Here is a 26668-nt window from a genome sequence, read left to right as displayed (position 1 = left end):
GGACAAGCCTGCGCCAGTGCACGTAAGGCAACAACATCCTGCTGTGTATACAATTACAGAAAATTAGGAATGCATCATCATCATAAAGTAAACCTCTGCATGTCTATCAGCACAGAGGAGACATAAAACATCTTACCCTCTTTAAAACCCTACTGGGCTGTTATTGTTGTCTTCTGTAAAAGTTCTTAAAACTGGCTCTTCGCTAAGCCCTGTCCCTTTGTGATAGTCCAACAAGCTGTCAGAGTAAGCATGGAGCCCACACTGTAACTTACTGCAATCCCTGAAGAAATATGATCATATTTTTTAAAAAATGAAAGTGATTCCAGAGAGAAGCAGACAGAGGGGTCTACAGTCTGTGTTTGAAGGATATATCCAGGATGTCAAACTGACTCAGCAGCAACAACAGGTTAAAAAGACAACGATAGTTAGAAGCTAAAGCCGAACTATAGGCTACAGATCACAGTGTAAAAGTGAACCACCACATCACTGCTGATCGCCACAGAACACAATGAATATAAAGGGAAACTTTGCAGATATTGAACCAGCTGTGTGGCATCGCAGTGTGCGCAGATGAACGGCACCTCCGCTGCAGGACGGGCAGGGATCTCCAGGGGAAGTCAAACAATGTTTCACTGCTTCCCTTCACTGGTTCCTGTACAGCAGTGTCGGCCTTTTTTTCACTGTTATAATCATTAAAAAGCAAAGGCAGCATATGTATACATTCAGTAGGCTATATCTTCAGTAGCTAGCTAGCTAACCCTACACTTTTCAGGGTTTGATTTTGGTTTTGGAGCAAAGAAGGGATGTGACAAAGTTCCTGGAACAAAATCAAACACTGTGTGTCTTTTAAGAGTGCAGGTCAGTCACCAGAATAAATGTTGAACATTGGAAACTTAAGGTATCTTTATGTTTGCACAACCCTGTAGTTATGTTTAGGCACAAAAACTACTTGGTTGTGATTAGGAAAACATCCTGTTTTGGTGCCACAATCACTGCTGGAAATGTCACCGATGACCTCATAAAAAGAACTTTTTTGAATTGCTGGTGTGATCGCTGATATGAAACATTCAAATTGTACAACTGTAATGTAACCATGGTTAACAGAAACATACAATGCCAACATTTTCTTATGCCAACTTGGCTGGTGAGTAAATAACCAGGATGCCATTGCATTTACAAACCTTTAATAAAATCAGTTTAAATTTTTACTAACAACTCCTAACATCCAGTATTAATAGCCAGATAATATAAAATATACAAATACTGTTAGCATGGCAAGGCAGCACAGTTTACAAAACGTCCTTATCTGTGACAAAGTATAAGCAAACTTTGAAGCATCATTTGAAATCTCTTCACTTTAAAGGTCCAGTGTGTAGGATTTAGTGGCATCTAGTGGTGAGGCTGCAGATTGCAACCAACTGAAACATGTAGGAGAACTATAGTGGCCAACGCAAAAACGTGAATGTGTGTGTGTGTGAACATGAAAGCCAATGTGCATTTGTCGACTACTGTAGAAATAACATGACCGTGGACAAGGGCCCACTCCATATGGAGATATAAACGGCTCATTCTAAGGTTACAAAAACACAGTTATTCTTAATTTCAGGTGATTATAAACTAATGAAAACATAGTTGAGAATTTTATATTCCACTTTTGCCAATATATCCCCTTAAATCCTACACACAGGACCATTAAAAGCAACTTACTAAAAGTCAGCTCAGTAAAGATGACATTGGTTTATGTCTTGAGAATCCCTTCTGACCTGTCACCTTAGGCTGTAAGACATCAGTGAATTAAACCACAGATGTGATATGTTTCATTTAAAACACACAAGTCAAAGACAAACAACATTAGCATTTCAAAAATCCTTTCAAGAGAACAATAAAGCTCCATTAACACTGGTGCGGTGTGTTGGAAAATGGCAGCACAACTATTGAGCAGTAAAGCAGGTAAATTGAGCTTGAAATCATTAAAGTCCGTCCAAATCTAAACATCATACTGGTTCCAGTACAGCTCTCTAGTGACTAGCCTTTTGGTATTTAGATTAACCATTTAGCTTTCAGTCTGTTGATATAAAAGTAATAACTGCCTGAATATTTTTTGTCCTTCAAACTGTGGGAAAATGTTTCACAACATTTCCTTTATTTCCAATCATTTCTTTGGCTTGCAGCAGAATATTTGGTGTCTATTGCAGCACTTGTGCCAAGCATTTACCAGACGCCTGCAACCATTTTGGAAAAATAACACAACTGGTATTAAAGGCACAATCTGAAATCAAAATGTAAACAAAAGGGTAAACAACAACAAAGGAGTAGAACCTGCAACCACTGTCAAGACATGTTTCTAATATAAAGACTAAAACTGAGAACAGCTACTTTATCCTCAAGCTATTGTTTTCTGATATTACAGCATCAGAGTAATATTATTAAAAGAGTAACGTTTCTAAAGGGCCAGGTAAAAAAGACCCATATTTCAATTATGATAATTGAGATACACGCTAAATTCTTTTTATTCATTATTTGAATAAAACTGTGACTTACATGATTGGGCCTTTAACGAAACCCTTTTTGATATCTGTAATTCAGTTTTGAATTGAGACCAGGGCCAAACCATCATGTTCACTCAGCCCAAGTTCAAACTGTAAAGTGCTGACATGATGCACTGTTGTGCTCAGACTGAAAGCAAATCCCACGACTGAGGTAGAACATTAAGTTTAAACAGTTTACTTGGCTTAATACTGCAGTAATGACGACAAGAGTAAAACTACATTAGAAATTTGGGTAATACTGTGACTGAACTCTGCTTTGCCTCCGTCTTAAATTACAGGAGAAAGCTATGCTTTGGCATGTTTTGAGAGATGCTGATATAAATCAAGGTTTCCCCTGAGAGCATCTTGGCTGGAAAGGTGCAGCAGTGAATGGGTCATCTAGAGGTCTTCCCCCGATCGTCCAGGAATGCAGAGGCCCCACAGCTACCGAACCCACGGCGGCCTGCTGACCAATCCTGGAGACGACCCGGTGCACCGCCACTGGCTGCTGAAGCAGAGGTGTCTCTGTGTGCAGAAGAGGGGCCCGAGGACCAGAGTGAGAAGACACCGGGAGCAGGTGACACCGTTTGCTGGTTTGAATCTGCTGTGTACCAGACTTTAAGACGTGAATGTTAGTAGGAACAGATCTGGCTGTTTCCTGCCTCTTTCCAAACGGCGCCTGGAAGAAAACATCTGATGTCTCAGCAGGTTTACGAGATGAAGAAAAGGAGGAGCTGCCAAGTGCCATCTTGCTTTCTTTTCCTGGTGTTTTAAAAGGGGCCAGCTGGAAGACATCAGAGGTGACTGGGCTGTTCGGGGGCTGGAACTGGGATATTTGGTTGACAGGTATAAAAGGCAGGCCTGTGGAAGTAGCTGGTATCATATGGTGTTGCATGCTCCTCTCATCTGGTGGCAACATGTGTTTATTATAGACACACTCAGCAGTCTTCTGCTGGACCATCAGCCTTTGATTCTCCTCAGTGGGCTGCACAGGAGCCACAGTCCGAGCAGCTCGCAGTACATTACTGCTGAGCTCCCTCTGCAGGTCTACATGTGGAAAGATGGAAGAAAGATATGAAGATAAAGGCTTGACAGCTTTGCTGACCTCTGAATCGCTTGCATATGATACAAAATGTAGACATTTTTTATCTATGATTTTACCATCACAGAAAGAAATGTGTTTTTTGTGTTCTTCACATGAGCTTCAGACTAGACCAACATATTTGTTCTTTGTTGTCACATGTTTTTCTTTTGGCTTTTGGTGAGCTAAATACAATTTTTCCACTCTGGTGGACAATAAAGTTGTATCTGGACAATCTTTCTCAAGTGGATCAAAACCCAATAAAATAACACAACAAGCACATTTGAAAAAGGCATTTTGAATTTGGTTATTGCAGAGTTGTGTCCAAGATATGTACTGAGCGGGACATTTTACGACTGAAAAGTAAACTTGTCAGTTCTCTTTGGGGACAAACCATCTGATATATTGGCTGATTTGTCAGTCAGGCTTCCAAAATGATCCTATCCCGCTCAGCTGCAAGTATATTCCCAACCCCTGACCTTTATTCAGGCACATTAAAAATGGTAGCCTCTTGAAAAGTAAAGCCATAGTCACAAAAATATACAAAAACAAAACTTGATTGACATTTTAATGGGGCATGAAAGTCTTACCTGAGTAGCATTAACCTGAGCAGAATAAGAATTGGATTAGTGCATTACACAGTTAAACCTCCAGTGTTTTATTATGCTAACACATCAATTACCAGATAATTTAAGCCCTTAATATCTCACCCATGCAGATATCTTTGTTCTCAAGCATGATGAGAAGCAATTAAAGGAGCTTGGCATCAAATTAGCATTGCGCTCCTTTAAAATTATCAATGGAAGTTTTAGAAAGGATAAAAGCTAATGCAGCAGAACAAGAGATACTGTCTTTTTCCTTCTTGGTGCCTACAATACCCACAATGCACCCACACCATCAGCAATATGGTTTGAGATCAGGTGTGTAATGCTAGTAGTGGCTACGCAGCTTAGAGTTGCTAGCCTCAAGCAGAGATGAGAAGCTACAGATGTCTGGTAAGATGATGTTTTTCTGACTCCACACCTCCAGATTTTTGTTATTGTCAAATTTGTAGTTTTCAGCCTAATCTTATCAGAGTTTGCTAAACTCCCTGCAGCTTCCTCTGAAGCCAAAAAAGGCTTTAACGTTTTTTTCCATGAACATAAAGGTATAGTAGTTCTCTCCAGACTTGTAAACAGGCTGTGTAAAAAGGTGATATGACAGTTTAAAGATCAGACTTAAGCTAAGTTGTTTAACATGTGGAATATACCTATAACTGCTGAAACTTTTCCATTTACTGTAATTTTGCACATACTTTTGTTGAGCTCTATCAACCAATACTCTGGACGACAAAGAAAACCTCACAATCAATACTCCACACGTTGACATTCACATTTGTATTTTATTTGCCATCCCTTTATAATTCTTTAATTATCTCACAAAAATAGAAGGAGCACACGATACCACAGCTCTGACGCAGGTTTGGGCCATAAAGACAAGAGGCGTCTCAAAACACTCAATAGTATCAGATAATCAACAGCTTTCATTTTTGGCAAAACAACAGAGAAAATGAGGGGCTTCTGTTTCACATCAGGGACTAAATCTCACTACCTGCTTGGCTTTACCGATTACAACAGCACACTGGCGGCTACAGGGAGAAAGCTCGGGAGTTGCATAGGTTCAAACAGTAACTGCAAAATGACTGAGTTGTTCGGAGGACGGATCGTAAAGAGGGTGATTGGAAACAACATAAGCCTTCAGCTGCACATGCAGTACCTACAGGAAATACACCGAGCAGACTGTTGCTTTGGAACCAGCCACTCCTTTGAGTTTTTCCAAGATGAAAGGATGTGATTAAAAACTGAAATCAGGAGTTCTACTTAAAATACTCCCAATCTTAGGGGTTAACGAATACAACTGAAACAGGACAGAAATTAAGATGTTTAAACCCATGACTGTAGATTTCCTGATTAAAGAACGTGAATAAGTCACTATTATTGCTCCATCCCAGTTGGCAACCGACGTCAGTATGATATCATAAAGACGTTGGACTCTTTTGTTAAATTTTGGTTGCGAGAAAATTAGGTAGACAATATTTTAAACGTCTACCAATGTTAGAATTTCACATTGTGTGGACATTACCATTATGATATTTTGCAAATGTTGGGTTTTGTTCTTCACACCTTACGACTAAATATACCAAATATTTTACATGAAGATGGCGTTGACGTCAGATGTTTGGAAGGCCTTCGGTTTAGTTAGTTAGCAACACATACATATCGAACTAGCATGTGAAAACCAGTTAAAGGTACTCTATGCGAAATTCAGAGCGTATGAGTTGTCTGCACTTGGCTCTCAACATGAAAGTGGCTGAGCCGGCACCTTTAGCTGCTAGCCACTGGCGCTAAATTACAGCAAAAGTGCTGACAGCGCTAACGGAATTAGCTGTGCGGTAAGCGGAGGGCGGGTGCTATGCTTCTGTAACGACGCCATTCCGATATCAGCTGTATCACTGCCATATGAGCGCAGGGCAAAGCTGCAGCAATTAGCTAGCCAGTGGGATACACACATGCATGAACAAACACGCATGGCCGGACCGGCTCACCACAATAAACCAGACAAACTCTGATTACAACGCACACAGAGGCAGCAAAATGCTCTGAATGTCACATGCAGAACCTTTAAGATTTGTGCGATCTGATGGTATTAGAAAACAATTCTTGTTACGCTTCAATACCAGTAAAAAGAAACAATAAATCCTGACTATTTTAATTTATTTCTGAATTACTTTGCCACCTTCAGGGACTATTTTAAGTAGAGCTCACAAAAATAAATCACGTTCTAACATGACAAAATGTAAATGCAGAGATGGAGGTACTCTTCCCACTGTATTAGGAAGCAACACAACTTTGTTTGATCCTACAGAAACATCTATATTGCTGATTGGAGCTGATTTTTCAAACCCTGGACAACTGACTTGACGCTGAGTGCTGTACCTTTCCACACTTCACAGAGCCCCTCACACATTAACCTCATCAGACAGATTCTCTTAACTGTAATATGGAGCGCAGACTTCCAGAGGACAGACTGGGGAGCAGTAAGCCAATACATATCCAACTCTCAGATATAGCTCTGACTTCCTGAGAGAATTTAGGGTTGGGTGGGTGGGGGGCTGTGCTTTCAGAAGAGATTTTAATGACAACATGACCGTCGCCATATTTGCAGCAAACAACAACACAAGTAGGCTACTGGAAAAAACACATCCAACAATTCTGACTCCACGCACACACACATACTTATCATAACACTGTATACCAACACACACATAACATTCAACAACACTGCCATGCTTTTTGATATGAAGTCTGTGATCACTAAAAGCCAGTAAAGCAAAACAAAGCTTTACAAAGCACAATTTCTGAGAAAAAGTTCTAGTTTAAGCGATGAAATGAAACAAGATTCGAGAGGTTGAGCTCCTACGTTTCCAGAAAACTGTCGACAGTTTTGAATAAAAATATAATCCTTCATCAGTCAGTGTAAACAAACAGAACACAGGCTCACTTTTCTTTTCACAACGGTAGAGGAGGTGGAGTAAGACATGGGGTTCAGCCTAATCTCCGGGTCGAACAAAGACTAGGATTATCATCTATACATTTTAATGTACTGACAATAATTGAGTAGATATAACCAAGGAAAAAAAAACCTTTCTCAACACACAATTCCACAAAGAGGAATGAAATATTTATATAGAGTATTCTTCAATATTATTCAGTGATTATGGTGTCAGAATCATAGATATTTTTTTATTATAGACTAATATTTATTTCTTACATTCATTCTCTAACACTCTATTCATATTAACATTTATTAACAGGAAAACAATGTCATTTTTCAGTCATATATCTATCGCATATATATGCTGTATATATGGATGGATATATGAGGTTTCACAAGTAAAGCAATATGTTTTCCACAAGTAAAGCTTTATGACAATGACTTAATATTTACAAGGGAAGAATAACCAATTCTATGGTCTGGATACGAGCCTGCAGGGGTTGCAGATATCTATTTACATAAATCAGGAGAGAACAAATGACAGGAATGTGGGAAGGATTGCACAATGCGGAATGATGTTGATATTTAAACAAAAAAGTGCAAGTGAGTGGAAATCATTTCTAAAATGCCATATTAGACTGTTTCTGTTAGTGCCAAAAAATCACCTGAATAGTCATGAATGGTCTCTTTCTAGGTAAAAGCTACGGTTTCCTATTACTGCTGATTACTCAAATTATTTTCATGGTTTCATGCATTTTCTGTTGATATGGCACACTGCTATAAACACTGTTAAATGACCCTGATCTGTCATTTAAGTCCAAAACAATCTCTTGCTTGCCTCGAGGATAAAATTAAAAAAATAAGATCAAAATATCATAAAATAAGAGCAGTTATGGAGCTCGAACAGTGACAAAAGAAAATTGGCATTAAAAAAAGGAAACACTGGCACTGACAAAGTTCCACTGCAAAATAAAACACAGGCTTTAAAAATTATTTATACTGTTTTGATTTTTTTTCCTTTGGATGTCTTTTTCAGTGGCAATTTTCATATTTTTTTCTTCATGTCACTCGTTTTTCAGTTTCAACTTTCTGTCCCCGTTTCAGTGCGGAAGGAGGGAGGATAAGGGGAGGTGACAGGACAGCGTGATTTACATTTAGTCTACATACTGAGGAGAGAACGTCATTCTTCTGGACCCACAGTCCGACCCAAAGTCTGAGGCACTGCCACACATGTAGCACGTGGTGATGTCGTTAAGTTGATGTTAATCTGGTCTGGCAGAAAAAGAGTGACATGAAGAACCAATCGAAGGACTGTCACTGAAAAACACATCAGAATGCAAAACTATCAAAATAAAACAATTTTTCATGCCTGTGTTTTATTTTTCAGTGGAATTTTTTTCAGTGTCAGTTTTTCCTTTTCCGAAGCCAAAACTTATTGTCACCGTTCTAGCTCCACAAACGATCTGTTGGACGTAATTTATTTTGTTTTGCAGTCAGAATTTAGCTGATACACTTCTGCCAACAGCTAGCAGTTATTCACAGATTATTTTATGGCACTTATGTTTATTCTGATCAGGAAAACCTTCCTGCTCGCCTCTTCATCACAATATATGGTATTTGCAGGATTTGTGGTTATGGCTGTTTAGTTTCCAGATTGTAATTTCTTTCAGTCTAATCTATAGCAGCTTTAAATTGTTGAAGATATTCCATCCAACAGCCCTGACGGAGGTAACGTTTATGCTACTGTGCAAAATTGGGCTACATGACGATAAGTTTCCCTTTTATAGAAGAAATAAACGGACCTCATTTGAACGAATGGTCGTTTAACGCTTTCCATGGTTTTTAACTTTAAAATGTGCAAATAAATCTGGGGAAGAGAATTTAAAAAAGGCAAACGACGACAATTTCACTTGTGCACGATAATAACTACAACCACTTATAACTATGCCTATTGTACATTACAACAATGATTTTCTATTGTTTGCTAGTAGACATAATGCAATATTGCTCAAACAAACTGGATAGCACTAATATATCCTGATTGACAGGAAGATGGGATGGTTAATCTCGAGAAAGGATGATGTTAGTGAGCTGGCCGCTCTTCGAACCAATGGATGACACGTGATGTGCAGAGACGACAACAAAGAGAAGATGCGAGTGAGAGGGTGAGAGATGAGAGGTGGAGAGAAGTCAGATAATGCAGTTGATACGGCGGAGAGGGCAGGTATGAAGAAGCACTGAAAGGTGAAGGATGATTTCTACTGTGAGAACTAGAATGGAGATGACAGCTGAGGGCAGGGGGGGGGTTGCAGGAAGCTAGCTATGACAACGGTGTTGATTGCCGTTATGCTATGCCAGTCTATAATCCAGTGTTACAGCTTCTACTGGGGGGAGCCGCCTACAAGTCGATGAGCTGGTCCACCAGCAGCAGGGAGCGGGCCAAGCTGGGCAGGCTGGATTCAGAGCCGCCACTGTTACTGCGCGAGTGGCCTCCTGAAACTGGCCGGAGAGACAAGGGAGGAGGGAAGGCAGGGGGGGACGAGACGAATACAGGCAGACAGAGGGGGGGAGAAGCAGAGGAGTGAAGTCACAACAAGCAAACACAGCAGTCAAGGAGGGGAGAGAGGTTGAGAAAGAAAGAGAGAGAGAAAGAGAGGGCAGAGTTTACCCATTTACCTCTACTGGTTTTAAAACAGTCTGAGGGTGTAAAAAAGTGCAGGCACCTGATCCTGTTGTTTGTCTGTTACATTCATTATTTAGCAAATCAGCATGCAAGTGAGGGAAATTCAATAAACAGCCAATCACTGTGAATTTAATCCTTTAAATCAACTTGACCCACCTGTGCTTCCTGGTGGAGAACGTAAAGACTCACCTTGGGAGTTCTTTCGGCCTGTGACGGGAATAGGATCAAACTCATCCTCTGTGCCTGCCTCTGCTGTGGCCTGCTGGGGCTCAAAGTCTGAGATCAGGAGAGACGAGTCTGCAGAGGACAAAAAAGGGGGATTATTAGCAAGGTTTCTGCAGCTCAAACGCAAGTTAGCTTTAAGACTTATGCAGGCTTTCTTAGTGCTCCTCAGAAAGAAATTTAAGACCAATTTTACAATGAGCAACACTAAGGAATAAAAAACACGAACCAACGTCAATAGACCTGGAAATACCTGGCGTTTTTGGTGGGCTTTCTTGGCAATTTTATGTTTCTCACTCTGCATGTGGGATTCCACTGCCCTGATTCCCATTGTGCCGAATTCAGAAAACTTTTTGAATAAAATACACCGAGCCTTGTGTGCATTGCATTGCAGCCTCAGTATTTTTTAAGATATTTTTTAGGGCTTTTTTACCTTTAATTGTCAGGACAGTTGTTAGTGTGAAGGGGGGAAAGAGAGGGGGGACGACATGCAGCAAAGGGCCATAGGCTGGAATTGAACCCCTGGCTGCTGCAGCAAGGACTGGGCCTTTGTGTACGGGGGCACCTGCTTCACCAGGTGAGCTAATGGGCAGCGTGTCTTAGCATTTTTAGGACTTTCGACTGTCTTAAATCAGACTTTAAGATTGATTTAAGACATTTTAATACCAATTCAGGCCTTAATTTTTGATCAATTAATTCATTTCCTTGTAAGACTTTTAAAGCATCCGCAGGAACACTGTGTTAGAGTGACAAGATTTCCCACTTTCCCACAGGACTGCTCAGCAATTTTATCCCACATATGTTTTTTTTGACTCAAGTTTTCAAAAGTAAAACCACTGCAACATGGATGCTCTTCTAAAATCTGTCTTTTATCCAATATCTATGAAGAGGCAGGGAACACTGTAATCACAGGGGCTATGTTTGCACATGTGGGTCACATGCAGGTGAGTGTCAGTCTTGAAAATTGCAACTCACCACAAAGTCATAGATCTAGGTGGAATATGATGGAAAAATGGCAGCTACATCAAAGGCCGGAAACTACTGCACTTATAACTGGGTGAAGCCGGTGGAAGGAGACTCTCAGTAATTTTCAATAATGTCCCCCATTGTCAAGGACAAACATACTCTTTGTCCCACATTTGGTTTGTCGGGACGTGGTCACCCTATGGGTTGTTGGCTTTAAAGTATGACAGCCCAATTGTGCTAGAAAATGTTAAGATTAGGAGTCAAAAAAATTAAAAGGAGCACTGTGGCCTATTAAAAAGATGACTGCTTTTTATTAGAGCATTGTGGAGCAGATACTTCATCCACAGTTTAGGCCGACAACAATAAGACTCAATACCTTTGTCACCATGATAAACGTAGTGACACACCGAAAGCTCCCCGGTGGTAAAAAGCCCGTTTGATAAGATATTATGAGGCGAGATCAGTAGTAATTAGGATCATGCAGCTGGTCCACAGTCAGGCTGTGATTCAGAGTTGGCACTGTCAACAGCAGTCAAATGCCTTCGCTCACCAGCCAAGAACCAACAACGACACCACAGCTGTGGAGCTCTCAATCTGAGACACACAATGCGGTTTTACAAATTATTCCATTCAAAAGAAGAACTTTGCTATTTTTAAAAAAGCTTTCAATTAATGTGAAACAGATAACATCCATGTGGAACCATCAATCTGTTGTTCACAGATAAAACCACAATAGTGAATGGAGAATGTTTTGATTTACTCGCCTTTAATGATGAAACTTTAGGAAGTTATGACAATGAACATAACATACGCTGTCAAGATGACTTTGAAATGTGATGGAAATGCTTTTGCTGCCACCCAGTGGTTAAGAAATTCAAAATCATAAGGAAAAATAAATTGCATTTTTGGAGTCTCATTACAATACTGTTACATGGATGGAGAACTTTCCACACGTCCATGGCTCCTGCACCTCAGCCTGCAGAGCAAGTCAGCTGCAGCATCCTAAACAGCTTCTAAGCTTTCCTCAAATATCACATTGGTTCAGTTAGACGTTAGTGTGCTGCTTACTATTTGGTGCTACTGCTGAAAAAAAGTCTACATACTGTACGGCTTCTAACCCGCAGCTCAGGTTTGGTTTACTTTGTCTCTCTTCCCCTGTCGGTGCTTAACACCAGAGCTCAGCCTGTTAGCCGCTCTCAATCAAACTCAGACACTGTCACCTCCTTCTAGCCAGCACAGCACAGACAAAAATAACCATCAAAAATATCTGATCAAAGCTTAAGTAAAGAATTTGACAAGCATTTGGTGGCAACATTTTGCCCTAAATAGTTGTGAGTACTTGGTGCTGCAGTGCAGACACACTTCTGTCACTAATTAAGAGTCACTGGGGTTTGTAGAAGTCTTCAGTTTCTCACAGCTTACCTGCTATAGGCTGTGCACAGTCCCCAGACAACAAGCTGAAATCATCTAAAGCAGAGGCAGCGGAGGTGGGAGCAGAGGAGACAGAGGAGGTGGCGCTGCTTGCTGCTGGAGGGGCGGACGGACCAGAGATCAGAGAGCAGCCCAGGAGAGTGTCGTCTGCGACGAGAGGGTCTGGGGCAGGTCAGGAGAAGCCAAAGGTGGAGAGAGAAGAGGGTAAAATTTAGTTATGGTTCAAGTACAACGAGGATAAAGATACATGATTCTAAGATATATGCATTGACCCTCCAACTTCGGTTTCATATACTAGTTACAAAACTGTAATACTGAAGGACCTTTGTAGCTCTTACAAACATAATACACTCCTGCACGCACTCACATACACACACACCTTTTGCAGACTCTTCCACAGAGCCACCGAAGGGATCAGACAATGACAGGAGGTCGGGAAGCATGAGTGAAGACGTGTCTGGAGATTTGAGTCCTTCAATCAGCTTCTCTGAAGGCCAACGAAGAATTAAGAGGTGATAAAGAAGACGTACTCGGGGAAAGTGCAAGAACAATATCAGCTGTGGCATAAAATGTAAAAAGCCCAAAGCAAAATACAACAGAGAGATGAAGACAGACAGTGTGTTCACAAACACATACCTGGTCTGGAGCCAGATTGCCTGCTGACCATGTACCTAATGTTTATACCTTGTACTTCCATAGCATTATTCATTAATGTTTTTATTCATTTCTATTATTCATTAAGCTTACTATGAATAAATGTGGACTCATGCTTTATTTAGGCTTGCTTTAAATTCATATTTATGTATGTATATAATAGAAATCTGACCACAACTGACAAAAATACAAAGGTATATATGTGTGTATAGTATGGATCCACAGAGAGAGATGTTTACCTGGTGCATCTGACAGTTCGAGACCAAAAGGATCTGGGACAGCCAGCAGCGAGGCTCCTGAATCCACATCAAGAATGGATGATGGTTTTTCTACTACAAAACAGAAGCAGTGTTTTACAGCAAAGATTTTAATCCATTACGAAGCCTAACAGTGAGACTACAAATGCATTATGGGAGGAGGCTGATGTCAAGTACCAAGTCAAGTGTGTATTTGTTATCTGTAGCTGGTACTAAACGTCAGACTGTGTGAGACTCTGAGCAACAGTCCTACCTTATGTAGTATATGAGCGAATCAATTCTTAAACTTTTCTATCTCGTTAAAGGAAACACATAAAAAAAAAAAATGTGGCTACATTTGCTGAGTACAGCAACACTATTAAAATTGACAGAGTAACATCGTTTAAATGTCGTCATTTCTCTCATTCTGACTGAAGCCTTTATTTTATTCATGTGATGCACGTTGGCGGCACTTGCTTTTGAAAGCTTCTCAAAGCTATCAGATTAATGGATCAGGTGCATTAACAGGTTGATATTACATTATACTCCTTCAGACTCAGTACAACAGTGAGGTATTAAAGCGGGGAACAACTCAGCTTGTATTTACTGTAAATCTCAGTCTGAGCTACCTTGCCAAAGAAATGTTGACCATTTGAATGAAATGTGTAATCACTGCGGGGGACAGGGCGGGTTATATTACCCCCTATATTAGAAAAATGGGAATTTGTTGCCCCCAATATTTGTAAAGACCAATCATTAAATCATGTCTGTCCATACTGGGAGAGGGACATCTTCTCAGTTGCTCTTCCTGAGATGTCTTCCATTTTTTTCTTTGTTTAAGGGGATCTTTTTTGGGAATGGGGGCTTCTTATTTGCTGTGGGGGTCCAAGGACAGAGGGTGTTACATGTTGTATGGACTGTAAATCACCCTGAGGCAAATTGTGGTTTGTGATATTGGGCTGTGTAAATACAACTGAATTAAACTAAATTGAATGAAATGTTTCCACAAGCTAAAAAAGGCCCTTTTTTTTTTTTACATTTTAACAACTAATACTGTTGTCACATCTAATTAGTTTTAAGTCATACAAAATGTTTTCTCCACAGTTTTACAAAATTAAATTCCTATTGTGTATTTGTTTGTTCCAGCCCCCTTGTTGCCTGCTTTCATTAAGAGTTTTGGCTTTATGACACTTATCGTATAATAAGGTGAAATAATAAAATCCAAAGACACATTCTTTTTAAGGCAGAACCATGACATTACAAGGTAAATGTAGCGGTCTGACAAACAGTATTAGCTTTTGATGAAAGCTCTTAAAAATTATAATGTGAGTATGAACAGTGAGGGGACAGCATGACTTTATGATGATGTCACTAACAGGTCTGTGGAGTTTCACAGGTTCAGATAGGGCTGGGGAATATGGAGAAAATCAGATGTTTGATATGTTTGAGCAAATACTTATTGATATTGCAATGTTACTGCAGGGTTCACCATTGGTGCTTCCACAAATATATTTACACAATGAGATTTTTGCGTAATAATCATCAGTACTGTGGACATGATGACCAAGTGAGTAAAGGTAAATAATAGTACAGCTAGAACAGTCTGGTAACTTCTGAGAATTACATTACTTTACTGTAATGCATCCTTTAAAACCAGGAAAAGACAGCACTTATTATATTACAATATTGAAAATCTAAGACGATATCTAGTCTCATATGACAGTATTGATATGATATTGATATATGGCCCAGACATCGGTCCAGGTCAATGCAGAAGCAAGAAAAGGATAAAAACACTCACGTAGCATATCTTAAGGAAAAAAATGTGACGTACCAGTATCTTGGGGTGTATTAGCCACAGATGAGGCCTGCAGGCCTGGTATCAACGCCTCAGAGGATGATAACTCAATTTCTGAAGGTAGGTCTGAACAAAGGACATTCACAGTTATTAATAGTTTACAATATATTTAAAATACTTCAAATATACACATGAACGGTGGTATTAATAGATATACCAGTGGGCTTTTTGTCCTCAGTTTTGAATTCGTCTGCAGTGAGGTTTGAAAAGTTGTCATCGTCAAACGGGTTCCATGCGGGCTGTGTGGGGGTGTTGGTTGCATCGCTGGGCGCAGAAACAGTGGCTCCAGCTTTGGTTTGGTCCTGGCCTGCATCATCAATACCGAGCTGTACAAGCTGAGCGGTGCTTGGCTGAGATGTAAATGATCTACAGGGGAAAAAAAAGGCACAACATATCATAAATAAAACAAACAGGAGAAGAATGGAGCTTGAACTTATCCTCTCTACATGTGCAACTTACTGGTTGAGGGCAGCATCTCCATTAGCTCCTTGTGGCTGCTGTGAGGAGTCACTCACTGGAACTCCAGCAACGCTGCTCGCTGCAGCGTCACTCGGTGTGCGTTGGTGGCCTCGCTCTTCAGTCGTCTTTGGAGAAGCAGGTGGAGTCTGAACGAAAGAGGTATGGAGTGAAGACCAAACACAAAAGATCAAGACAGTTCATAGAGGATCTCACAGGTCACGGAAAGCCTCACAGCATGTTTAAATATTAGAATGTGTTTGACATGCTATTAAAGGGCCAGTTCATCCCAAAATCAAAAATACATATTGTATATATAACTGTCTCTTTAAGTTTTCATTTCACTGACAGCTCCATTTACTTGAGGCAAAAAGTCCAGAGTCAGATCAAACAAACAGAAAAGGAGCAAAATGACTGACATATTTAGAATGTAACAAACAGGGAGAGAAAATATGATAATATTTTTAATTTCTTTCCCAAGCGATGGAGAGATGGATTAAGAGAACAACATGCCACTTAAAAGATTACAGACAAATAAAAGGAAGGAGAAGTTATTAATTCTGACAGCTCTACAGAGATGATGATGTTCAGATGCTGAATAATGAGCAGAACGTACTGTCTCTGCTGCTATTTGGCTGATCTCAGTGGAGGTGGATGGAGCCTGAGCAGCTGGTGGCTGAGTTATTTGCTGCTGTTGCTGCTGCTGCTGAGATATAGGCGGCTGACCAGGGGCCGGTTTGGTGGGCGAAGGCTGAGCTGCTGGCTGCTGAGCCTGCTTGCGTCGAGCCGGGCGTTGAGGAGGGGCCGGGCTCGATGGAGTCTGTGCTCCCTGCTGGGAGGTGGCGCTGGCCGCGGATGTGGGTGTGGTCTGTTGCTGAACTATTGGCTGTGCTTGTGGTTGGATGTCGGCCTTGGTGACTGGTGACACCGCTGCTGCTGTTGTTGCTGCAGTCTCTGCTGCTGGAGCTGCGGCTGGCTGCATCGGCGATCACAAAAATATGAGAGAATCTGTTGTCACTTATAAGGTTATGGTTGAAACCATCTTAACTAAGTTTGTGCTCCTGTCTTTTGGGCTTATTTTTTGAACATTTTCATACAGAAAAATCAGAGTTTGTATTAATTTGCACCTGTAAAAAGCTCCTGTGTGTGTTCAGGGTCATTTGTCAGTACGTACCTGCTTCTGCGGAGCCACAGCCTGACTTGAATTGTTTTGTGACTGGATGAGAGGCAAAACTGAACTCTGTGCCTTCTGTGACTGCAGAGCTGCAGCTGGCTGAGAGAGGTTTAAGCTGACTCCTGTGGGATGTTAAAAAGAGCACACACTACACATCACTTTACAGCATGGAACATTTTTTAATCTTAATACTGATACAGACGTGCAACACAGTGAAAATCAAGATACACAGGAGCATCAGGAGCATTTCGGGGGATTATATAATCTGTGAAATGCTGATTAAAAAAAAAAAAAAAAGGTAAGTGATTTGTAACAGGTACAAAAACTGATATCAGCTGAAGCAGTGTGGAGAGAATCATTACATAATCACTTTGGGCCTGTGGTTAGATTGATTTAATTTGCATGAGTCTTAACCTGCATGCTGTGGGAGGGTGTTGTAGTACATGGGCTTATATGGACATGTTCAGATATTAACGGATCTGGGGAACAGGTGAGCAGGTATGTGCTTTGCTGGGGGCCCAGGACCTCTGGGAGAGTTTGCTGGAAAGACAATCTTAGCTCTTGGAACAAACAAAATGTTTATCCAGATAGGTTGGAAGACAATGACCGGAAAGGGCCATGGGTGTGATGACAACGGAAGCTATTATCAGATAAAGATGGGAGGGGGTGAACTGCAGATAAAAGAGAGGTGAATGTGTCTGTTGACTGGATCTGTCAGACCAAGCACAAAGTCAAGCAGAAAGCTATTTAATTATAATTCTGTTGAACTCCTGTCTTTATGCACATCTTTATTCAAAATCTGTTTCTTTGTCCTATGACGAGTAGGAGAATAAGGACGGAGTGCTGTACATACCCACAGGCTGAGCTGCACCACCAGGGAGATTAGCCCGCTTGCGAGGGGTGAGAGCAGCAGGCTGGATGGGTAGGATGCCAGCCGCAGGCTGGGTATGTGCTGCTTTGGGCCTCTGGCGAGGGGTGATGGAGGTTTCAGTGGTGGGAATTGGATCCGTCAGTCTGGCAACAAAGGGAGCATGTTGGCCTTCTTGTTAATCATGGCAAATAGTGTTAACATCATTATTTAATGAGTATCAGAATACTGACGGCACCTAATTACTTCCTCAAAATGTCGTGTTACTACAGCTTTAATGGTGATACAGTGTAAGCAGGTCATGCTTGCCTGGGTTTAGCCTGGCTCTTCTTCGCGGCTGCAGCCTCACTCGCTTTGATTGGCTCAGGAAGTTTAGAAGGAATCTGAGAATTCTGGATAATGGAAGGAAAAAAGGAAATTTACAGAAATGTATGTCAAATTTCCACAAGACAGCATCACTGACAATGGTTCAGACACAATTTGACAATGAAAACTTCCTGATTCTTGCACTTCATCAGTTCTAACAAGGTGTTTTTTACTGTTTGCAGCTGATGTATTACTGCAGATTTTCCTCCCACAGTGTGACAAGTGCCCGCTTAGGCAGACAACCCGTAGCAGATTCTACTGAATACGACATGAAAATCAATCCCTGATGAGAGAAAGCCAAGCATTTCCAGATATTTCAGCTGACTCCAGTGCTGAGGGAGACTGACCTTCACATTCTGAACAGGGCAGGTCCGCTGAGCTAGTTTAAAAGCAAAGTAGGACACCTGGTAGATATCTGGTCTTTTGTCTGGGTCTGGCTCCAGCATGTACCCTGAAAAAACACCACGAAGAAACAAGAGTGGGACTCAAAACGTGGAGAGTTATTATAGTCAGTGACTAGATATTCATATTCAACCATAAGTGCATGTGTCTGTGAAAACTGCATTTGATGTTGTTGAAAACATTCATTATTGTATAAGACAGACTCACGAATGAGGCAGTGAAGATCATAAGAGTAGCGGGAGTTGTCTGGAATGGTGAAGCTGCCATCACAGATGGCCACCTGGCTTTCACCAAAGGGCAGAGTGAAGAAGCAGAGTTTGTACAGCAAACAGCCCAGCGCCTGGAGAAGACAATCACATGCACGCCCGGCAGTAAACACAGACAAGGGCACGAGGAGAGGAGAAGATTAATAAAGAGTATCAATAATACAAAACAAATATCCTTTTTTTCTGTAAATAAAAGCTGGAATAACAACTATATATAAAGTCAACAACTTCTATTTTTTAAACAAAAAACAATCACTAATACTCATACATCTGCTACTTGACAAGCCTGCAGGTTAAAAAGAATAGGTCAGATAGTGTGAAGTTGGGTTGTTTGAGGTAGTAACTCACTGTCAGTGTATTATCTACAGCAGATGTCAGTTGGCACACCCCCAGTTTGGAGAAGCAGGCAGGAGTACAGACGCAGAAGCTCAGCGATGTACTGCTGTGTAACATATTTTAGCCACTTAAAAAAATCATTATCAGTTTAAGTGTACACTATATTTTGCATATTTTCGCTGCTTTAACTCGTCATTAGGCAGTGATTTCTGACACGTAACTGAAGCCGTTACATCACTCTCTTCAAGGCCAGACTCCATTAAGAATAAACATTAATTTAACGTCACAGAACACAGGAGCTGCTGGTCTACCGCTGCCTTGATTGATTAGTCTGTTTGTGCTTTTTTGTGACGTCAGCATTTAAAAGAGTTAGTTCAGATTCACCAAAATCACAGCCTGACTGCGTCAGGGTAAAGCGGTAAACAATATTTTGAGTATGGCATACTAAACTGTTATTGACATTTGAGGTGGCTAAAATACATTTGGCAGCTGCCCCATCCAAAGCACTACATTTCTTAGCTCCCATGTTGGTACTCCTGCCCCGTTCTCCGATATGGGGGTGTGCCAACATCTAAAGTATGTAATACACTGACTATGGGCCCACTTCAAAAGATCTGAACTATCCCTTTAATATTTCTTCTCTTCCTCCTGTCCCATGGGTCACTATGTCAAACTTGACTGTAAAACATACAGTAACCATGAATAATTAATATTAGTTGAATAAAGTATACCATAATCAATACTTTGATCATATTTTACATCAGTAGAGGTTATGGTTTAGTTTTACAATATATATACAGTACGTGTTGCTGCTCTGTAAGCTCTTCTGCACCCTCGTCATGATTATTACGGATCTGTCTGCCCTCTGCACTCACCCAGATATCTGCTTTTGTAGTGATAATCTTGTTATTGTAGAGGTTCACCATCTCTGGGGCGCGATATGATAAAGTGGTGTACCTGGAAGGAAACGGAAATAAATGACCAAGAATAAAACAGGACAAAATTAGTAAGAAAACCACCCATTTTGATGTGGCAGTGAAATAAAAACAGCCTACACAGTATTATGTGCTCATAAAGGCTAATGAAAGTAGTGATTTCATCCATTACAAATTACATTCTGCATCAAGCAAGACCTGTTTTGCACACGCATGAAAATATTCACAGCACTGGGCAGAGCTGCCATACGAGGATGAGGTGAAAATTTCAATGAGTCTATAGAATAACAGCAAAAGCTGCTCATGAATGAAGAACTGCTGACGGTTTCTGTGCAGCCGTACCTACAGGGAGTGCTAATGAACGAAAGCTGAACATATAGCCAAAGTGGACGAAAAGAGGCACAAACTTTTTGATCTCTTCCTCCACGGCGGCCACTCCTTCGGTCTGTGGGCTCTGGAACTTGTTGGTGGCGCTGCCAAAGTCACACAGCACATAATGACCCTTGTCATGCAGGAGGATGTTCTCCACCTAGACATACAAGACGCACACAGACAGCTTTGTCTGAGAAACACGGGGGTTATACATGAAAGCACCCAATTTGTGTTTGGAGGCGGTGCAGTGCTGTAACTGACACATTCTGCAAAGTCTCACTTCCTGCAACGTGTACACTCGAGATAATGATGAATATAAATACCAAGGTGAGGGCACCTTCACATTATGACATGCAGATTTAGTCAGTCCCTTTCATTATGCTCCAACACACTCCTAAACGTTTCAGGTGTTTGAGTAAATCAAGAGATCTACACTGCAATAAAATGTCATGTTTCCACCTGGATTAAATCTACTGAGTGACAGCAACTTAAAATTAATGCAACAACCACACTGCAGTTGACAACGCTCTGCAGAAATGCAAAGACATTTCACATATTTTGACAGCTGACAATCTCCTCTCCCCTCCTATTAGAGCTATCCATAATTAAACACAGCTTCAGCTCACACAAACATATCAATCATGACTCTTCAAACACACAGCATGGTGATCCACAGTAGGTGTTGCCCCTGGGCTGCCTGTCCTCACCTCCACACTGCAGAGCGGAGCATTACACAGAAAAAAGAAGAGGCAAAAAGTGTCACCTTAAGGTCTCTGTGGATGATGGGTGTCTTGCGCTGGTGCAGGCGAGAAACAGCATCACAGGTGTCGCAGAAGATCTGCAGCACCTCAGCCTCGGTGAAGCCGGTCTGCAGCCTTTGATTCATCAAATTGACCACCTGTCCCCCTGCAAAACAACATCCGGTTATACAGCGCCTCACACGACAGGGGAAATTAACCTCACAGGTGTATAACTGAACCTTTACTTGTGTGTGTGTTACTCTTTTAAAACACTGATATTGCTCCAAACACTCTGAAACTGGTGCTTAAACTCAAAGCGTGTATCTACAGCCACAACACATTTTTCTCTCAGCACTCACCCTTGCAGAAGTCCATAAGTATGAAGACCTCCCATACATCCCTCGATCCCATAGCAGTAATACTGGAGTCAAGATAACCGACAATATTCTTGTGACCCACAAGGTCTTTCTGCAAGAACACAAACACACATTCAAGAGCATTAACACACCACTGTTCAGAGAGTGTGTACCAAAATGTAGAACTGCAACGATTTACCAAAGAGATGTCAACTATTAAATTAATCACACCAACTAATCTAATAATGGATTAAAATTCTCTGATTCCAGCTTATTGAGTGTGGATACTTTGTGGTTTCTTTACTCCTATATGACAGCAAACTAAACATATTTGGGTTGTGGACAGAACAAAACATTTGAGGATGTCATCTTGTGCTTTGGAAAACACTGATCAACATTTTTCACCATTTTCTGACATTTTATGGACCAAACACTTAATCTACTAGTTGAGAAAATAATAGGCAATGACAATAGTTAGGCCTGGCTGCAGCCCCTGCATAGCAAGCACATAACGTGACCGGTGAATGGATGAATGAATGAATGGACGTATTTCTTACTGACTTGATTTTCTACTTTAAATTCATCATTCAGAAAAAGATGCCACAGAAGAGACAAATGCTATGCAAAATAACAAAATAATGACACAGGAACATATTTTGCTGCAAAGAGGTGAGTAAGAATTTTAATGCCATCTCCCTTTTAATTTAATCTGGTCAGTGTTCTGCGATGCAGTGTGAGTCCACCACCTGCAGAGGGAGCTGCGATGGACAGCTGAAATCAGGAACCTATTAGGTAATGAAAAAATGTCAAGTGCTGCAAATGAGGTGAAGCATTGTCTGTCTGTCAGTGAGTGTATGTGCATGTGTGTATGTGTGCTGGTGTAAGAGAGTGAGTGAGTGAGTGAGACGGAAACAGAGAGGTAAAGACAACATGTCATATAATAAAGAATATTACACATCTTTAAACCAAATTTTAGGGTCTGTTAGTGTTGGATTCAAAAGCAAGAATAGGACCTGAGCTGTTAGAACGTACTGTACATAATTCTGTTTAATGTTTATACAATGAGCTATTTTTTTGTAATTTGACCATCCATTGCTTCCTCCCTCCCTTCCTTCCTGACTGCTCCTTCAGACAGAAAAGCAGAAATTCTGTGAACTCTATGAATGTTGGCATTCAGCTACAGAAAATGCTTCAAAAGAAGTAAATAACTCTTCAAGACTGCTGATGATATAAATTGTGGGCGGCGACCATGACATATGTGTTAAATATACACTGAATAAATCTGCTCTGGCATTTTTACCAGGTCAAGAGGTCAAACAATGCATTTGTCAAATTCGTCCTCACAGGGGATCAATTAAAACGAGAACTTTTCACCAATCTCAACAACGACTGCTTACAAAAATCATGGACTAGACGGTCCTTAAAAGTCTGTGTTCATACAAATAACCCTGTAGCTCCTCTGACAACACATCTCAGGGGGCGAGCAGAACGTGAAAGACAATACTATGAAAACAAAAACAAAGCACACCAAGAACCAGATGAATAAATACCACCATCCAAACAAAACTGCTGCAGGCTGCATGTGTACCGAACTTACAGACCAGAGGACTTGCATGTGTGAATTGTTGGAAACAGTCAGGAACAATTTGAGTTTGTTTTGTAAATGCATTCATATGTGGCTTTAACCCCAATGGGAAACACGTCACAAGCTGTGTGTGTGTGAGAATGTGCAGAGAAAGGATTTAATCTCAGCAACTCACCATTATTTGAATCTCGCATTTGCACACCTGCAGATCATGCTCATTGTTGACATACATCCTCTTCAGGGCGCAACGCACCCCTTGATTTGTTCGCACGAGGAACACGATTGCAAAGCCACCTGCAGGACAGAGAAAGAGACCAAATCGAACTGTCAGACCTCAAAGAGATGATAGAAAAATTACCAAAACCTAGATGCACACTACAAGAGAAGTACCAGATTTCATTGCAATCAAACCACATAGGTGAAATCTAGCATCACACCATTCTTACAAGTTTTTCTAGGGTATCATGCTTTTGGAAATGTAGCTGACATGCTCATTTTCACACCCAATTACTTTCACAACTGTTGGAATTTGTGTCCATGTTGTCTTGCATCAATACGGACAATCAGGACCAAATGGTGCAGCCTTATAGCGTTATGTATTAGTCATGTCATTGCTGCAGGCTTTACGTAGAGGCCTACATTGAGGCCTAACCATCTGGTATAGCTCAGACCACAAATTCACTTTGCCGAGTTGAGTTGTGACAGAGTCATCAATTTCAGGCAGACACTGCAGCTTGTACTGCATCCACAACTCGACATGAGTGAAATGGTATTGTGTGGTATTGTGGCACGATAAATCTGCATGAGGTACCTACAGTAGGTGCAGGGGTGCAGGTTGAGGCCGAAGCTGGGCATCGATACTAATGATACTTTAAGGGAGACGTAATTACCACAGCGTGTAAGTGAGGAGATTAGTGGCTTGTGTTCAATCAAAAGTCAATAGAGTTGAAGAATGTCTTGGTTTGTCACTTGTCATGAAGAATATTTTACCTGAGGCATGTAAAGCACTGCAATATGTGTCATTTAATGTGTTACTGTACTTGCATGTTTGCTGTAAACACAAAAACTACCATATATTGTAAGCAACTGAAAACTCTAGAAATATAAGAATACAAAAAGATTTGACTCCCAAGTTCAAAATGATGGGTAAAATTACTTTGTTGTGGCAAAGTGCAGGCCTCCACTTCAGCTTCAGGAATTCAGTGCTGATGCCAAATAGTGCTATCACTGCTATCTTTTAAACAAATCCAACAATCATGTGTAATCCACAGCTTGCACTGTACACGAACCCTTCTTTTATTCATTTTGAAAGGGATCCTGCTCTACTGCTCGGCACCAGGTACCTCTCCATCTCCTTGAATCACACTTCTGAATCATGAAACAGCAGACAGGAAGCTGTTGTGTTAGTCAGAGTACAGCTGAGGCAAAGCAGCAGGCCTCTACTTTGCATTTATGTATCCAAGATACATAGATGCATCATTTCTGTGGGGATGGCATAAGGTTACATCCCTGCTGTGTCTTGTGACTCGTGCATTTGGCTTGCAACATGCATGGAAATATGATGGAGGACAAAACAAACACACAGCATCACTGGGTCTGTGCAACCCCTTCTCACCTTCAGCAATTATCTCCTCAACAGTGACTTGGTGCCGCCCGACAGTGAAGGCTCTGCCAATGAAATTTCCACCTGCATGACTGGACCCAGAGCTGCTGCCCCCTCCTCCAGAACCAGGCCCGGAGCTCACCAACTCCCGACGAGAATCAAAGAACTTCCTCATGGTGTCGAAATGACAGGAGGAGTGTTTGCGGCTTCAAATCCCAGGCACACAGATGAAGTGCCTGTTTCCTGTGCACCTTATTATTGCACTGATAGATAACGCAGGTCAGGCTGTACACGAAATCTGACGCTTCAAGCAAAGTCTGTCTGCAGCCTCACAACATGCAGCGATGCCTTTGTCACTTATGATGTTGAGACAACCCAGATTTTTGGTGGCAAATTTCCCATTTGCTTGCCAACACAAGCCAGTTGGTGATAGCTAGAGCGGTTGCGACTAGCTGTTATGTAAGTGAATTACACCACCCAGGAGGCTAAAGCATCTCCGGAGAAAGTATTTCTTTAGCTATCCATCCAGCTGTTCATGGTCGGCTGCTGCTGATGATAACATTAGGTCCTTCTCCATCTCGTCCAGCCATTACCCAGCTAGCTAAGTGCTAGCTACTTACGCGCTATGACATTTCGTGTAAGGTTATCCAGGTTATCCTCTGAAGATAATGTCCACGGGAGCGATGTATCCGACGTGTAACTTGTCTGATAGCGTCGCCCGAAATAGTCTTTCCATCCTCAGTCAAGTGAAGCGACCATTAGATGGCACATAGCTGCCCGTCGAGCTATTTAATTGCTTCCATTTACATTAAAACTGGGGTTTTAGTAAGCTAACGCATTAGCGCGATGCAGCCGTTCATCAACACAAACAGGCGCAGAGTCGACAGGAAGCTAAAACCTCCGTCTGTTGAGACTGCTCGCGAACAACCGCGGAATTTGACATCTAGCTAAACATTAGGCAGAGGTTTCAACCCAGCAGCCTAATCTCTGCAACCACAGCAATCTTTGGCTGCCAGCGATATCGCAACATCCTAGCTGTTGCTGTTGACGCGCGGACGGAATCCTGGGTAACGTAGTTCGGAGCGCAGCTGCAGCCTCCCCTCCCCCTTTAGTGTGTGGTCATATGCTGCGTTCAAGTCAAATCGCTCAGTGTAAAAGCATGATTTACTGTTGTAGTTTGTTAAGGTGGAGGTAGTTATTTCACAGTTTGGATTAAAGATGCACTTTATTAATCCCGAAGGGGAAATTCAGTTTTTATCACACTGTTGTCATGTACACACAGGCCCGAAATACACACACACACACAAATGCACAAACAGGACCTATACATGCATTAAATGGGGGGATGTCAAAGGGAGGGGGCTGCCCATGGACAGGCACAGAGCAGTTGGGAATTCAGTGCCTTGCTCAAGAGTGCCAAGGTGGTGCACAGGAGGTGAACTGGCACCTCTCCAGCTACCAGTCCATGCTCCATATTTTGTTCCAAGACCAAGTCCCTATGTACTGAGCTATTGCAGCCCCTGATGTAGGACTGCAACCAGGGGGGCTGCACCAAATTCTGGGTCCTATGCATAAGCAGTCTCTCTGGGTCCCCCTCCCTTCCTCTCTTGATCCATTTTTTGTTGAATCAAAATGTTTATCTTTTATTATTTTTTACTAATACTATTACTAATATTATTGCTGAAATGTTACATAAGGCTGCATCAACATAACTACATAGCAAATCCTACTAAATAATAGAGAGGCCTTTTTTCTGGGTTCCTGCCACCCTCCCCAGCTTACTACACTTTACCTGCTCTCTGGGGGAGATGGGTGAGTTATCTGATGTCACTTGAACCCCAAAATACGCTGTATGCTATCATGTCAAAACTACAACAGGTCTCTGGTGCCCACTCAACTACCACTACACTACGTGTGTGTGGTGAGAAAGAACATGAAATCAGCAGGAGAGCTAGCTATTGTTACCTCTGGTGGCCGCAACAAACAGCTCACAGAGGTTGCATTGAGGTGGGAAGG

At 41.5% G+C, this 26668-nt stretch overlaps 1 protein-coding gene across 2 annotated transcripts; it reads right to left on the bottom strand.

The window, feature by feature from the left end:
* Positions 1–1162: 1162 nt before the first annotated feature.
* LOC117269815 (AP2-associated protein kinase 1-like) lies at positions 1163–25716 on the bottom strand. Of its 2 annotated transcripts, none has more exons than XM_033647150.2 (20): positions 24665–25716; positions 23225–23343; positions 21468–21576; positions 21132–21274; positions 20404–20525; positions 19937–20018; positions 18667–18799; positions 18405–18508; positions 18001–18083; positions 17677–17837; positions 16824–16945; positions 16266–16625; positions 15653–15798; positions 15351–15559; positions 15170–15259; positions 13339–13431; positions 12825–12932; positions 12437–12607; positions 10016–10123; positions 1163–3575 (listed from the first exon to the last, which is right to left on the bottom strand). In XM_033647150.2, the coding sequence occupies exons 1-20, from the start codon at positions 24825–24827 to the stop codon at positions 2872–2874; spliced, it is 3330 nt and encodes a 1109-aa protein (XP_033503041.1). In that variant the 5' UTR covers positions 24828–25716; the 3' UTR covers positions 1163–2871. The 2 variants fall into 2 exon arrangements, with proteins under 2 accessions (XP_033503041.1, XP_033503043.1); XM_033647152.2 differs by lacking the exon at positions 1163–3575 and adding an exon at positions 4971–9642.
* Positions 25717–26668: the final 952 nt, after the last annotated feature.

Source organism: Epinephelus lanceolatus, chromosome 19, assembly GCF_041903045.1.
Source record: "Epinephelus lanceolatus isolate andai-2023 chromosome 19, ASM4190304v1, whole genome shotgun sequence".
Lineage (NCBI taxonomy): Eukaryota > Metazoa > Chordata > Actinopteri > Perciformes > Serranidae > Epinephelus > Epinephelus lanceolatus.
The sequence above is the reverse complement of the archived record's forward strand: the minus strand, read 5'-3'. Positions and strand labels throughout refer to the sequence as shown.